At 40.6% G+C, this 13,721-nt stretch overlaps 1 protein-coding gene across 5 annotated transcripts in view; it reads right to left on the bottom strand.

The window, feature by feature from the left end:
- Positions 1 to 16: 16 nt before the first annotated feature.
- The window catches only part of hnrpkl (heterogeneous nuclear ribonucleoprotein K, like), a 20,033-nt gene continuing 6,328 nt past the window's right edge, over positions 17 to 13,721 (bottom strand). For 3 of the 5 annotated variants that reach the window (XM_024803219.2, XM_024803217.2, XM_076886623.1), the window contains exons 2-16: positions 13,535 to 13,646; positions 12,747 to 12,844; positions 12,608 to 12,664; positions 11,442 to 11,485; positions 10,054 to 10,126; positions 8,046 to 8,159; positions 7,385 to 7,513; positions 6,961 to 7,265; positions 6,304 to 6,357; positions 6,088 to 6,124; positions 4,093 to 4,108; positions 2,748 to 2,780; positions 2,547 to 2,614; positions 2,290 to 2,459; positions 17 to 1,610 (exon numbers count right to left, since the gene is read on the bottom strand). In XM_024803219.2, coding sequence (XP_024658987.1) covers positions 1,580 to 1,610; positions 2,290 to 2,459; positions 2,547 to 2,614; positions 2,748 to 2,780; positions 4,093 to 4,108; positions 6,088 to 6,124; positions 6,304 to 6,357; positions 6,961 to 7,265; positions 7,385 to 7,513; positions 8,046 to 8,159; positions 10,054 to 10,126; positions 11,442 to 11,485; positions 12,608 to 12,664; positions 12,747 to 12,844; positions 13,535 to 13,595 — 1,290 coding nt within the window. In that variant the 5' untranslated portion in view covers positions 13,596 to 13,646 and the 3' untranslated portion in view covers positions 17 to 1,579. The remainder of the gene's footprint in view (positions 1,611 to 2,289; positions 2,460 to 2,546; positions 2,615 to 2,747; positions 2,781 to 4,092; positions 4,109 to 6,087; positions 6,125 to 6,303; positions 6,358 to 6,960; positions 7,266 to 7,384; positions 7,514 to 8,045; positions 8,160 to 10,053; positions 10,127 to 11,441; positions 11,486 to 12,607; positions 12,665 to 12,746; positions 12,845 to 13,534; positions 13,647 to 13,721) is intronic. The other 2 variants (XM_076886624.1, XR_013099525.1) reach the window with 2 other exon arrangements.

Genomic DNA, 13,721 nt, shown 5'->3' with positions numbered 1-13,721 from the left:
CACACACTTACACTTTGTGGGCTGTGACACAGACTTTATTTACTAAACACCTGCAAGTACTACACAGAAAAATCACCACTCCTGGACTCACAAATCCTTTGACATCAAACTGCAAAGAAAAGAGGGGGGGGAGTATCTTAAGAAATCAATTCACAGAACTCTAAAAATCCTTCTCCAAAAATTAAAATAATGAAAAAAAAAATGCAAGAATAAAATGGATCCAACTGATCAGCTCTTAAGGTTGGAAGATTTCAGTGAGTCCATCCCTGTGAGTGGTAGAAAAGAAATAATGGAAAGACAACTAAAGATTACCAAATCTGTCTTTTTTTGTTGTTCTTCTTGTTTTTTGGCCCCAAAGTATTAAGTAATCTGGGCCGTTCTAAACACTCATAAAATTACTGTTTTTTTATGTAAATATATACACACTTTATACAGCTTTTTGCCTTTCAAAGAAAGACGATTACACACAAGAAAAAAAAAAAAAAAATCTTAAAACTTTCTTTATGCATACCGCACTGGCACAAGTATCCCGACTTAAAAAAAAAAAAAAGAAAAGATATTTTGGGAAATAGGTTTATTTATTTCCTGCCTGATAAAATATGAAGCTAGCACCATCACGGATTAGAAAGTACACCCACAGTACAAACACTTCAAAAGTTCACAATTTTCACAAATCTTCTGTTTGATCCATAAAAAAAACTGTTTATGAGAATTATAAACTGAAAGGTTTCTAAAATAGGCACCAATGGGTTACAAGCAGATATTATTTGTGCTGAGAGGAAGGCCAAAAGTACATTTTAGCTTCTTTCTGTACAACATAAACAACAACAAGATACAGCATGTTCATCTGTGGACTGATGGGTGGAATTTCTGCTGCATGCATTCACTTTTGTGCTAGAGTAAGCCAACAGGCTGTGGTGCTAGCTTCATACTGACCCTCCAGACATGAGGCTGGCATCTCAATTCTTCTCTGCTTTCTACTTTAGCGTAATAGACATAAATAAATTCATTTCCCAAACAATCTCACTGAACCCCATCATTCAAAAAAGAAAAAGAAAGAAAGCACTTCATTACTTCATTTAACAGTGAGAAAAAAGGTGTTGGAGGTCGTGTAAAAACTGAAGTTTATTCAAAAGGCTTTGAACCATTCCAACACCATGCATCTTCATTTGGAAAGTGTGCTTAAAACTTTAAGGGAAAGAAAAAAAATAAATCAAACAAACATAATGATTCAAACAAAACTATTACATTCTGCATGCTGTACTGAAATAAAAGAAACAAGGGCCAGAGGTTGGCTCTCACAACACCGAAAGTCATCACACAGATGGGTTTACTCCAGTGACGGCACAAGAATCTCTTAAAAGTAATCACACCAGCACAGAAAAACTTGTTGACTGCTGTTTGACAGCTTAAGATTTGTCAAAATAAAAACTGCAACACAGCTAGGCGGTGTAGTGTGTGTGTGTGTGTTTGTGTGGAAGGGGCATGTCTACCCAAAGCAGAGGAATGTAGGCTCTGAATAGCAGGAACAAACAGTATGGCAGCATGGCTTCACTCTTCTGCTTCTTCTCTTTTCTTCCTAGAAGAACCGACCTGAGTACTGCCTCACGCTGAAATAAAAGACAGATAAAAGGTAAGGACGAAACATCAGAAATATTTATGTTAACAGAAACATGGCACGGGTTAAGAAGTTGTAAATCCAGATGTGGAAAAATTGTTAAGCATTTTTCACATGAAGCACATTTGTAAGTTAAAAAAAAAGTAACGCAAGGTCAAAGCTGGAAATAAATTCTGTCTGCAAGAAGCGACCCGACCAACTGGTGAGACCAGCTTAGCCATTTAGTGGTGAGAGGGAGCACAGTGAAATGAAAAGCTCCACAAGATGAAACACTGTTTTCATCATTCATTAATCAGCCAGACGATCTTAACGCAGACTGTAAAAAGTTACAAAATAGTATAAAATAGTCCAGATCCAAGGTCGTCTTTAAAGCTTCCCCCACCCAAAGCCAGTTTCCATCAAACTTACACTGCAGAATTATTTCATCATCAATTACCCAAAAGAATTGCACAATTTCCGTTAATAAACTGCTTAATCTAGTGATCTTATTAGCTTTCATTTCAGATTTTCCTGGAGAAACTGTGAGTCAAAGTTGACCGATTAAAAGTAAAAAAAATAAATATATACAATTATTTCCATTTGGGTGAGCATGAGCACACAGGTCAGCACAGAAAGGCCTCACTGCTGTGTGGTGTTGATACTGTCCTGGGGAAAATCAGAGGAGTGCGTGCCTGTTCTGCAGCAAGTACTGGGCATTCTGGATCTGGTCCTGTGTCCCTGTGATGGTGATGATGCGGTCCTCAGAGCCCTCTAGTGGTTCATCAATCTTGATGGATGCCCCAGACTCATGGCGGATCTGCTTGATCCTCTGACCGCCTTTACCAATGATGGAGCCTGCCAGCTGCACAACAACCGTAAAGGAGAGTTAAAAAAAAACATACATGAAGGAGTGGCATCTCTTTTCTTGTCATTGCTCACTTTAGCTTACATCTTTTGGGATGGTGACTTGTGTTGTGATGACTGGACCTCCGATATCACTGTACGAGCCTCTGCCGCCTAGGAGGAGTTAAAACCACATAAGGTGGAAGAGGGGAAAAGCCATCTTTAACTAAAGCATGCCAGAAGATGCAACAATCCCTATAGGTTAGGAAACAAAACGCTGGGATAGTAACGATCGATCCCAACTCACCAGACTGAAAGTGATCCCAGGAAGAACTGTTGTCTTTGAAAACATCAAAAAGAAAACAAAGAAAGGAAAAAAATGAAAATGCACCCCAGAACAAAGAAAAGAGAAAAGTGATAGTAAAGAATGTAGCCAGAATGTTCCAGACTTGAGCTGCAGTTCAATTATTGAATCAACGGATTCATTTATCAGTAAAAATAAATGATTTAAATGAAACTCACTGTTTTTAAACTGGTAGACATTGCATGCTTTCATCTTTTCCTTACACAGTAGTATATTCAATAAATAATGAACTTAACTGTTAAACACATTAAGTCAAAGCTGAACTGATAATGGCAGTGTGTTAGAAAACCTGTGAGCTAGTCTATACTCACTGATCAGGCATAACATCATGACCACTGGGGTGACAGAGATAACACTGATCATCTTTTCATCATTACACCTGTTAGTGGATGGGATCTCATAGGGAGCAAGTGACGATTTTATCCTCAAAGTTGATGAGAAGAAAGTCATGGACAAGTGCAAGGATTTGAGCAAGTTTTACAAGTGCCAAACTGTGAATGCAAGACAACTGGGTCAGCGTGTCTCCAAAACTGCAGCTCTTGAGGGGCCTTCCCAGTCTGTAGTGGTCAGTATCTGCGAAAAGTGGTCCAAGGAAGGAACAGCAGTGAACCAGTGACAGGGTCATGGGAGGCCAAGGCTCACTGACGCACGTGAGGAGCGAAGGCTGACACGTGTAGTGCGATTTAACAGACAAGCTACTGTAGCTCAAATTGACCACAAGGTCAATGCTGGTTCTGATAGAAAGGTGTCAGAATACACAGTGCATTGCAGTTTGTTGCTTAAGGGGCTGCATAGCCACAGACCAGTCAGGGTGAACGGAGCAATAGAAAAAGGTGACCTGGTCTAACCAATGTTACTTTGACACGTGCCACCTACCTCAGCATTGTTTCCTCCAAATGACCCACTTCTCAATCCATGTGAGCATCTGTGGGATGTGTTGGACAAACAGGCCTGATCCATGGAGGCCCCACCCCACAACTTACAGGACCTACAGGATCTTTTGCTGACAATTGGTGCCAGATACCACAGCACATGGGTTTAGTTGAGTCCATGCCTTGACGGGTCAGAGATGTTTTGACAGCAAAGGGTGGACCGACACAATACTAGGCGGGTGGTCATAATGTTATGCCTGATCGGTGGAGTTGCCCCATGCCTTGCAGCATTGTGGTGTTCCTATAAAACCTCTCAAAAATAAAAGATGAAATTATGAGAATAAAGTCCAAGAAGCCCTGATTTTCCTTTGCTGAACTTGAATTTTTCCAGGAGATTAATAAAGAAGAACACTCACCATATCCACCTCCACTCTGCATTTCAGGATCAATTGATGGGGGAAAAAATATATATAATATAAGTTTGAATGTCACAGTAAAGACGAAGCTCTCAGAACCTGGAGTAAACTAAATGCTCACTATCCATTCTACATTAAACTACAAACAACTCGTGTACACTCATGCAGACTAAGAACAATCTGATGTTCACCAAGGTGAAGGGGAGTACTCATCCCACAGTATTAAGCGCATCCATTTCAAAGCTTTAAAAAAAATCACACTGAACTTTATAAGAACACCATGTTGTTGGCTAGAAATTTGATCCGAGGGTGAAATAACTCTGGGCCTCTTCATGTGATGATTTGCCTTTCTGAAATTATTCATTTGAATAAAGTTGACCAACAGAAAGGCACATGTTGAAGACCTTTAAAGTACTCGTTAGTAAAGTACTCAGCTTTACCTTCCTAGATCACCACAGAGACTTTCAGTCGTTCATATATTTGAAGCACATAAAAGCATCATCAGTTTGAGTTCACAATACTGCCAAGAACAGCTGCAGCTTTTGTGGGGAAGTTCAAGAAAAACCCAATTTTGACTACGCTGCCTCTTACACAGGCGGCTTTTCAGCTGCTCAGCTCACACATGTCTGATAGAACAGATATGCTTCTATTTTAATCAGCCTGTACGAGTCCTCGTAGACTCCATACGTGCCCCAAAACACATTTACACTTTCCAGGATTCTGTTCTGCTGGTTTGTGCAGTGACTCGGCTGGAAGTTGTCAGTGACTTGTGCTGCTAAACACAAACGATGCATTGCTGATCACGCTACAACTTCCCTGTAGACAATTTAGGCCTTTTCTGTATTTATTTCTTTATTTTAAATAAACCACTTAAATGGCTCAGAAACAAGGACACCAATTCAATTTAAGGTGGGAACACATGTGAATATATAGTCGGGGCAATAATTATTTCATCCTCCATTTACTACTTCAAAAGAAATGAGCATTACCGTTAACATTCAAAATTAGGTGTACCCATCCTTTTAAAGGAAGATATAAATATAGTTCATATACGGTGATGCACTGTGAGGGATAACCAGCTGCCTCTCCAGTAAGTTCCAGTAAAGCCTATTTTACAGTAATATGGCTGTCAAGTACACAAACTATCTGCTTGCATACAGGCCTAAAAAAAAAAAAAAAAAAAAAAAAAAAAAGGCCTTTTGAACATCTGAACACTTCAATGTCAACTGGAAGCTGTCACTGTAGTTTTGATTACTTTTTCCAGCATTTGTCTGTAGCTCTTTTACTGTAAACCTCTTTCTTTGTATTAAAGTGCACCTTAAAAGCTTAGCCATGGGTAAGATCTGTCAAGTAGCAAATTGGCTGCAAGTCCCACATCTATTACACCGATTGCATTTAATTTATATGTGACGATGTTTACTTGTTAACTCAGGTGAGTAGAGCGGTGACAAGCGTTAATGCTAAAAATAATCAGTTGATGCTTTCACTCCTGAAATTCTTGTTTCACAAAGAAAAAGAAATAATATTATACTTTACATGATAAACGTCAGTTTTTGCTCTTTTCTTAGACACTTTAAACTCACTTTAAAGGATTAACTGACATCTCTTGATGCCTATGTGATGAAATTAATGCTTCTGTATTACTATTAAAACATTTTTTTGCAGCTTTAAACCTACAGGGAAACAGTTTAGGACTCGCTTTGGCTTCTGCTCATTTGCTAGCCTGGTGGATCTCCGGACTACGTACTCAGCTGCTCTGTGGTAACCACGGAGACAACAGTTGCCTGGCAACAACAGGCCTACATCAGTGTGCATACATAGTGGGGGGAGAAAAAAAAAAGCAGCTTGGTGTTGAAGCCACTGCGCTTGTACGAAAGTGAGAAAAAGAAATTCCAATCATATGATCTAAAGCAGGATTCACAAACACAAACTACACAGAAGCAGGAAGCGACACATACGGATTAGCATTACAGAAGCACTAGTAAACACACTCACCATGCTGTCATAACGGTCTCCTCTGCCTCTTCTGTCACTACAGACAAAAAGGTAAATGTTAACACAGTTCCTCCAACATAGGGGACACGTGTGACAGGGCAAGCAGACTCCACTGATGACCTCTGATCAGGTCTGAACTATGGCTTCACCTCCTGACGAACTTTCAGTGTCTTCTGCTTTTAAGACAAATTATTTTGTATTGACAATCCTACTCACCTTGGTCTGTCATCCATGCTACCATGATAGCTGCCATGTGAAAACCTGTCACCTCTGTGGATAATAACAGACAAGGAAAAAGAAGTTGGTGAAACACTATATATGCCTATACACAAACATACACATAATACGTATAAATTAACAGGAATCTAATAGTGCTTTTTAGATCCAAACTTTATTGGAGAAATAAGATCGTTTTACAAAGAGTAGGAAAAAAATGCCTATAGCTAATTTTCACCTTCATTTTAATAACACTTAGGGTGGGTGAATGCTGACTAGGCTCATCACCTCTGCTGATTTGAATTTGGACTGAACTTTGGCTGCATTTGTGGTGTTGGAGCCATTTGCAGCACTGACATAATATGGGCTGGTGTGCAAGAAGTGAGTGCTCCCGTTTTTATAGTATTTAAGTTTTATGTATGTGCACCCAGATGGATGGATGCAACCTATCAACAATAGCCCTAGTTGCCAATTTAGCACTCCTCCCTCTAGTCCAAATACATTCACGTTTGGCTTGGTTATGCTAACCATATGGCAACGGCCGACCAGGGGCTTTAAAATGGGAGTTAAAACACCAATGGGTAATGGGCATTATCTATGGCCATCTTTTATATAGTAAGTACAAAAACAGTTCAGATGTGAAAGCACTGCCCTTACCCTCCTCTTGGTGGTGGTGGCGGGGGCAGAGGCAGATTACGAGCACGACTTCCCCCTCGTCCTCTGCTCAGTGGTGGCGGAGGCCCTCGTCTGGGACTCATGTCATCATAATCCCTTCTGGAGGGAGGCATGGGCCTGCTGCCACGAACGGGAGGCATGCGCTCAAAACCGCCACGAACACGAATGGGGAAGCCACCGATGGGTCGTCTGCCCCTCTCTTCAAATAACATAGTAAAGCCACCGTAGTCGTACGTCTCATCATAGAAGTTAGGGTCATAAGGCTGGGCGCGACCTTTGATCGGTGCCTGCAAGGGGAAGGAAAAGAAAATTAAATAGATAATTTATTATTCTTACTGTGAGACATGAACCGCATAATTATAAAGCATGTTAACCCCTTTAACAGATCTCAATGATGTAATCGCACCTCTGACACCAGCTCCAATATAACTTTTATACATTCAACGACGCGCTCTGGCTTTCCTCCAACTAAGACGACTCTGTCTGTCGAGTGTGGACAGCACTCCTGGAACAACTTGATGGTGGTCTGGGTGTTCTGATGCACAAGAACAAAAAGTGTTAGTCTTCTTTCCAGTCTATCAATTTCATCTGTGACCAATTTGCCATTAAAGCTGGTCTAAAGACCAGTTTTGCTAGTGTCATAAATACACATATGATCTGCGTAGCTAACAATGGCTCGGATAATTGCCCATCTCAATCAAAACGTGTACACTGACAGCTGTCCGGACATATGGAAGATGATGATCTCGATGGGCAGATCAGGTGAATTTAATTGAGGTATAATTAGTTTTTTTTAATTATTCTTACGAGCCAAATTTTGATCACATATACCACATTATCTGATTACAGCTGTAAATAAGTTATATCTGTAATACTCAAAGTATAAACAAGTTATAAAACGTTTGGGAAATACAGATACAACAATAAGGTGGCACAAATAAGTCCTAATAAATCCTAATATATTTCAGATACAATATGCATTAACAATTACAACCTTAATAATTATTCTACAGTCCAGCTTTTGGGGCAGAGCATCGTGAGGATCCTGCTAATCTGGACTCTCTTACCTCTCTTAGCTCCTTTATCTTGGCACCTTTCACTCCGATGATGCCCCCTGCCAAGCTCTGATGGATCAGCAGCCGAAGCTCACAGTCAAAATCAATCCCGCTGTAATGTTGGTACTAAAGAAACACGGCACAAGATCAACAATGTCAGCAGGGTCAGAATATCTGCCTATAGTTTATTACTAAAGTCTTTGGGCAGTAACTTATATGCTGCCAATGTGGCAAAAAACTGCTAAACCTGCTTATAACCGCTAAACATGCAGTGGACTCCAAGCCTTAAATGACCCATGCACACATCTGCATGGGTCACAATCTGGCATTTGGCAAGTCATTTCAAGATTAGAAAATGTGATGCTAAATTTCTATTTCATTGTGGAGCATTATTGAACAAAGCAATGATTAATATGTTTAATGCATTTCAAAATTCACATCAGTGCAGTGTACATTCATATATTTGGACAGTAACTTAATTTTCATCATTTTTGTCCCTCTATCAGTCTGAAATGGCACATACAGTTGCAGTGGAGCCTTTCAGCTTTTTTAAAGCCTCCAACAAAAATAACTTAAGGAGTCAAAGAAAATTATTTTAAGGGGTTTATTATCTGTTAAGCAATAGCAACCACTTCTATGCATGGAATTTTATAATCCCAAATAAAATGAGGTTTTTTATTGTCAAAAATTATTTGAAAGCAACGACTGGCTAGAACGATGCCTCCTTTGTGATGTTTTGTCTTTGCAGCATCACAGTCGGTGAAATCAGGTGAGCGATTTAGACACTGCAGCAGATTCTTCCTCCTGATCTTCAAACTGTTCAGAGTGCTCATACATTAAGTTTTGGGTCATTGTCCACTTGTACTGCAACGTACTGGCTTGACAACTTTGTTGCATTTCGCTGAATCTTAGTATTGCTCTGTAGACTTTCAGAGAAATATAGTATTGTTCTGAAACTGAATATGCCTTTCATCAGTTTTGGTACATTCATTAGAATGTACACAAACAATCGGTCTACTCCTAATCTTCCCGTTTTTCTGATGTATTTGGTTTGTTTGGGCAAAGCAAACCCATGGCCTGTATTTATATTAACTTCTCCTTTGACCGTCTGCTTTAGGCTCACAAAGCTTTCAAATGCGATCACCTCCAGTCTTTTTAACCTGCTTAATTTATAAAGAAATATAAGCGTGCACTTCAACTGCATCGTGATTGTTTCATTTCAAACCGATTTCAAATCTGTTACTTAAGCATAAACAGTCATTTGAATCAATCCAATGTGGTTTTGTAAATTCTCTCCCCATCAGTATTAACAAGTATGATAATAACTGTTACAAACCTCTTTTAGAAAAGATATTTAGAGAAGATTTAAAGCAGCTCACATGCTCACAGCTCACATAAAGACTTTAAGACAGGGCAAGAGGAACTCTCAATAAATCACGATAGCATTTACCAAAGACAAAAAACTACAGTGACACATACTAAGATCATTAATAAGCATAATTCAACAAAAAAGAAACTAGAACCATTATATCTGTGAGTAGTCTAGCGATAAGCTAATTAAGCATGGTCAAATGACTGGAATGACAACCAGGAAGTGGTTATGACAAAGACCCAGTGAGTCTCAGTAAAGCTAATGAAAATTTTGTTGTGTAAGCACATAACTACTGCTATTGCACAGCATCACTGGTGGGACATATGGCTGCGTGTAGGGCTGCAAAAATTCAGAATATATCAGGAACTACCTGCTGTGGCGACCCCTTGTGAATATGGAAGCAGATAAAAGTAGCTTACTATTATTATTAGCATTTTATCAATGCATGCTGGGTGCAGCTGGATACAATGTACCAGCTCTGTGTTATATTAACTTAAAGCATGAAAGGTCAGGAATAAAAGAAATAAGATCTTCCAGTCAGATTCAGTTGTGATTTTTCTTTTTTGCAACATATAAACATATCTCATAAACAGATACCATCAACCTTTCTGCTCTTTGTTTATATGCACAATTATTATGACAGCTTACCTCTTCAAGAGTCGGTATGATTTTCAACAGAATCTCTCCAATAGTGTCGATACTGGCATTCACACTCAGGATCCTGTCAGGAACCATTTTAGCCAAAAGGAAGCAAGGCGTTACAAGAAGAACAAGAGAGAAGAACAGAAAGCAAAACCTGATAAAAAATAAATAAACAAATAAAGAAGAAGCAGTCCAGCAAACATTTATGAACACACTTATGAAAGGTTTAAAAACTAAAAAAAGGAAAAAATAAGACTGCTAAATGCTACACAAAAAAATAAGAATTCTTCATAACTTTTCCCCAACACTACACTGACTAAATAAGCAGCTGACATGCACTGATTATAATATTATTTTTAAAGACAAGCTTGGGGAGGATGGGCGGTTTCAGAGCGGCTCAAATTAATGTGATTGCGGCCACACAGAGTTGGGAAAGAGGGGTTTAAAAAGAGAGAGAGAGATCTTCTATAACCATCCCACCACCAAGTTGGGGAAAAGGAAGGTAATAACTTAACACATTATCTTGTATTGACAACTGCGCCACCAGCACACCTTCTCTTTGTGACCAGGAGTTGGGAAAGAGGGTGGGGAACAGGTGGGGAGGAGAGGGGCTTGGGGCTGAGGAGAGGAGAGGACGAGGTGGGTAGTAGAGAACAGCAACAGAGCAGAGGGGTTTAGACTGGGAAAAGAAATGTGAGTGGTTGCCAACTACTCTGTGGCACAGAACAGGAACGGGGGTGGGAGGGTTATGAAAGGTTTGGGCAGGCAGCGCTGATCTGATGTGGCCTGAGAGGAATTTAACACAAGGGGATGCAGCACCATGAAATAAAAAGAAACAACAATAATGAGTGACAGACACGAAGACGGAGCCTCCGGACAAGAGCCAGTGCGCTCTCTCATGGACAGTGATGCTGAGAGTGGGGGTGGGAAGCGAGAGGGCCAGGTGAGCCACAGAGGAGGAGGACAGAGTGAGATAAAGATGTCTGCTTTCCACAAGATTTATGGTAAAATTAAACATCACAGAAAGGAAATTAAAAAAAAAAAATACATATAAATAAACAGCATCTGACCGCTGCGTTGCTAATTATGTAAAACACCAACTACTTGGTAGTGAGCTGTCAGTGATTCTCTGCATGGACAATAAACTGTAATAACAAAAGGTCCAACTCAATGGAGAGGCTGAAAATGGACAGGAAAAAAAGGAGAAAAAAAGGAACAAACACGTCTCTTACAAGTGGAGGGGGGGGGGGGGGGGGTGTTTGGGGGAGGGGGGGGGGGGGGGGGTATACTGTCATGTATATCAAAATGTTAAAAGTCAAACAGAAGGCAGATTATCAAAGACATGTGATTCACTGTTCTAATCAGGCAGTGAGGCAATAACTGGTGGGACATACCGCTCTGGGCCACTGCTGTCTGGGACTGATACACTGGCATTGTACTGCATGGGCCGAGGAGGTGGTGGTGGTGGTGGTTGTGGTGGTGGTTGTGGTGGAGGAGGTTGGCATTGGGCAGGGGCATTCAATCACAAGATGTCAAGTTAGGTGCCCGATTAAGGAGGGGCACAGTTTATGGGCAGGGCCAACCGGGAGTGTCAGGTGGGCGGGCGGGCGTTCGGGGGCGGGCGGAGGTTGGGCCAACGTCAAGGTGGGCAACGCAGGAGGGGCATGTCGATCCAGTACATGGGCAACGGAGGAAGGTGGCCAAAAGTAAAGACAAAAAAATAAAAAAAAAGGAGAAGGGAAGAGGGGGAGAAGGAATACATTTTTAATTGAATACACGCTACACGTTGTCCCAAAAGTGAAACTGTGGTGAGTGAAGAAGAACAGGAAGTGTGACCTGGACAAAGATATGTTTAATAAGCAGTTTGGAGCACTAGACAGATTTATGTCCCTGAAAAGGCTTTCCAGTCAAGGCTTTCAGGCACCTGTTGTCACTTCAAGGTCAAACATAGCTTCAACAGTTTGGGGAAATGTAATTAGGTTGAAACTCACAAACACAGGACTGGGGGGGGAAAAAAAAAAAAAAAAAAAAAAAAAAGGGGGGGGTATCCAAAAAAACCTAACAAAAAAAATCCCAAAACACAGCTGTCTAACAGGACCTTCCTGGTCTGTCCACACGAGCCAAGTTGGTTTCATCATAGTAACAGTGCATGTCAATTCTAGATACAATAGTAAAAGCATGCCGCCAAAAAATCCAATTCTGCAGGAATGCAGAAATCATTTGGTAATTTGTTTTGACACTTTGGGTTTTCTTTAAATAAATTATTTCTCCTCTTGTGTCAAGAAAACCTTCAATTCTTCATCATCTTCATGTTTAAAGAGCACAAATGTAATCATAGAACTTCGTTAGACTGAATCCCAGATATAAGGACAGCACAAGTGATGGGACACAATAGCTAAACATCGGCCCAAGGCGTTGGTGAGCAGGCCAGTGGCAGTCAACAAGGCAGATATAAATTTAAAAGAAAAGAGAGGTTCTGCAAAAGAGGGGGCAGGCATTAGCTGGCAAAACTGTCCCCTCAATTGCAGACATATTTGCAGATTTTTATCTGTGTACTCACATCTGTGCGCAGGGCTTTTATGTTCTTGCCACCCTTTCCAATAACAGCACCGGCATTCTGTGAAGAAAAAAATTTTTTTGATGAAAAGGTGAAGAAAACAGCAATGCAGTCCCAACAGCTGATGTGTGAGTCTTTTTACTTTGCTCTGAAGCAGCACTCGCAGCTCCACCATCTCATCTGTGTTGCGTGAACGTTTGAAGGCCTGCTCCTCATCCATGTCCTCAGCTGGGCGCTTACCTAAAGAGACAGGTGATTTGGTCAAACGGAGACGGGCAGTAACTCTGAACGCAGTACTCAAACAAGTAGTTCAGGGTAATTGTAATAATATATATATATAAACATAAAAAACACACTTGTTGTTCTTCCAAGACATTGTTACCATAGTATTCTATAACACCAAACAACACAAACAATTTAGAACTGAGTTGCCTTACCGTTAGGGAAAATAAATTGGGGGAAAGAACCAAATTAACATTACCGGCTAAAGCCACTGAAAGCTTAGAAAAAGTGACAAAAACATAACTACACGTCAGGAGCTAGGTCTACGCCATGTTCCACCCAAAGAACAGGTTTCATTTAGCGGCCAACTGCATCCTGGAAGAAGTCCAACACCACCGTGTACCCTTCCTGGATTAAAACATGGGACAGACCTGCTCAGGGCCCACAGAACAGCAGTATGCTGTACAGGCGAATCCCTCAACCATCTGACATGTGCACATGCTATGAAGCATAAGCCAGTTTCTTTTCCCCTACCTCTCTCCTTTCCTTAAACAAACTAATTACCATTTGTATCTGCAGACTGTACTTCATGCCGGATGACATGACAGACAGGCTTAGCTTATTTTTAAAAGCAGGACCTCATTTACATCTTTACATTACTCTAATGAATTGCTTAACTCATCAACATAAACCTGTGTGGGACCTTACCATTAGTGTCAGTGTTGCTGAATGAGATGTCTTCGTCCTGCTGTTTGCCTTTCACCTCCATTGTCTTTCACCTGCAGCGGGAAAAACAAACAGGTTCCTCTCCCTGGATCTGCTAAACGGAGGGGATCAAATGATACAATCAGTCAAACGGCATACAGTACATGCAGGGACACACCTGATCAAATAA

The sequence above is a fragment of the Maylandia zebra genome, linkage group LG7, assembly GCF_041146795.1.
Source record: "Maylandia zebra isolate NMK-2024a linkage group LG7, Mzebra_GT3a, whole genome shotgun sequence".
Taxonomy (NCBI): Eukaryota; Metazoa; Chordata; class Actinopteri; order Cichliformes; family Cichlidae; genus Maylandia; species Maylandia zebra.
Note: the sequence above shows the minus strand (reverse complement) of the source record. Positions and strands in the feature narration are given on the sequence as shown.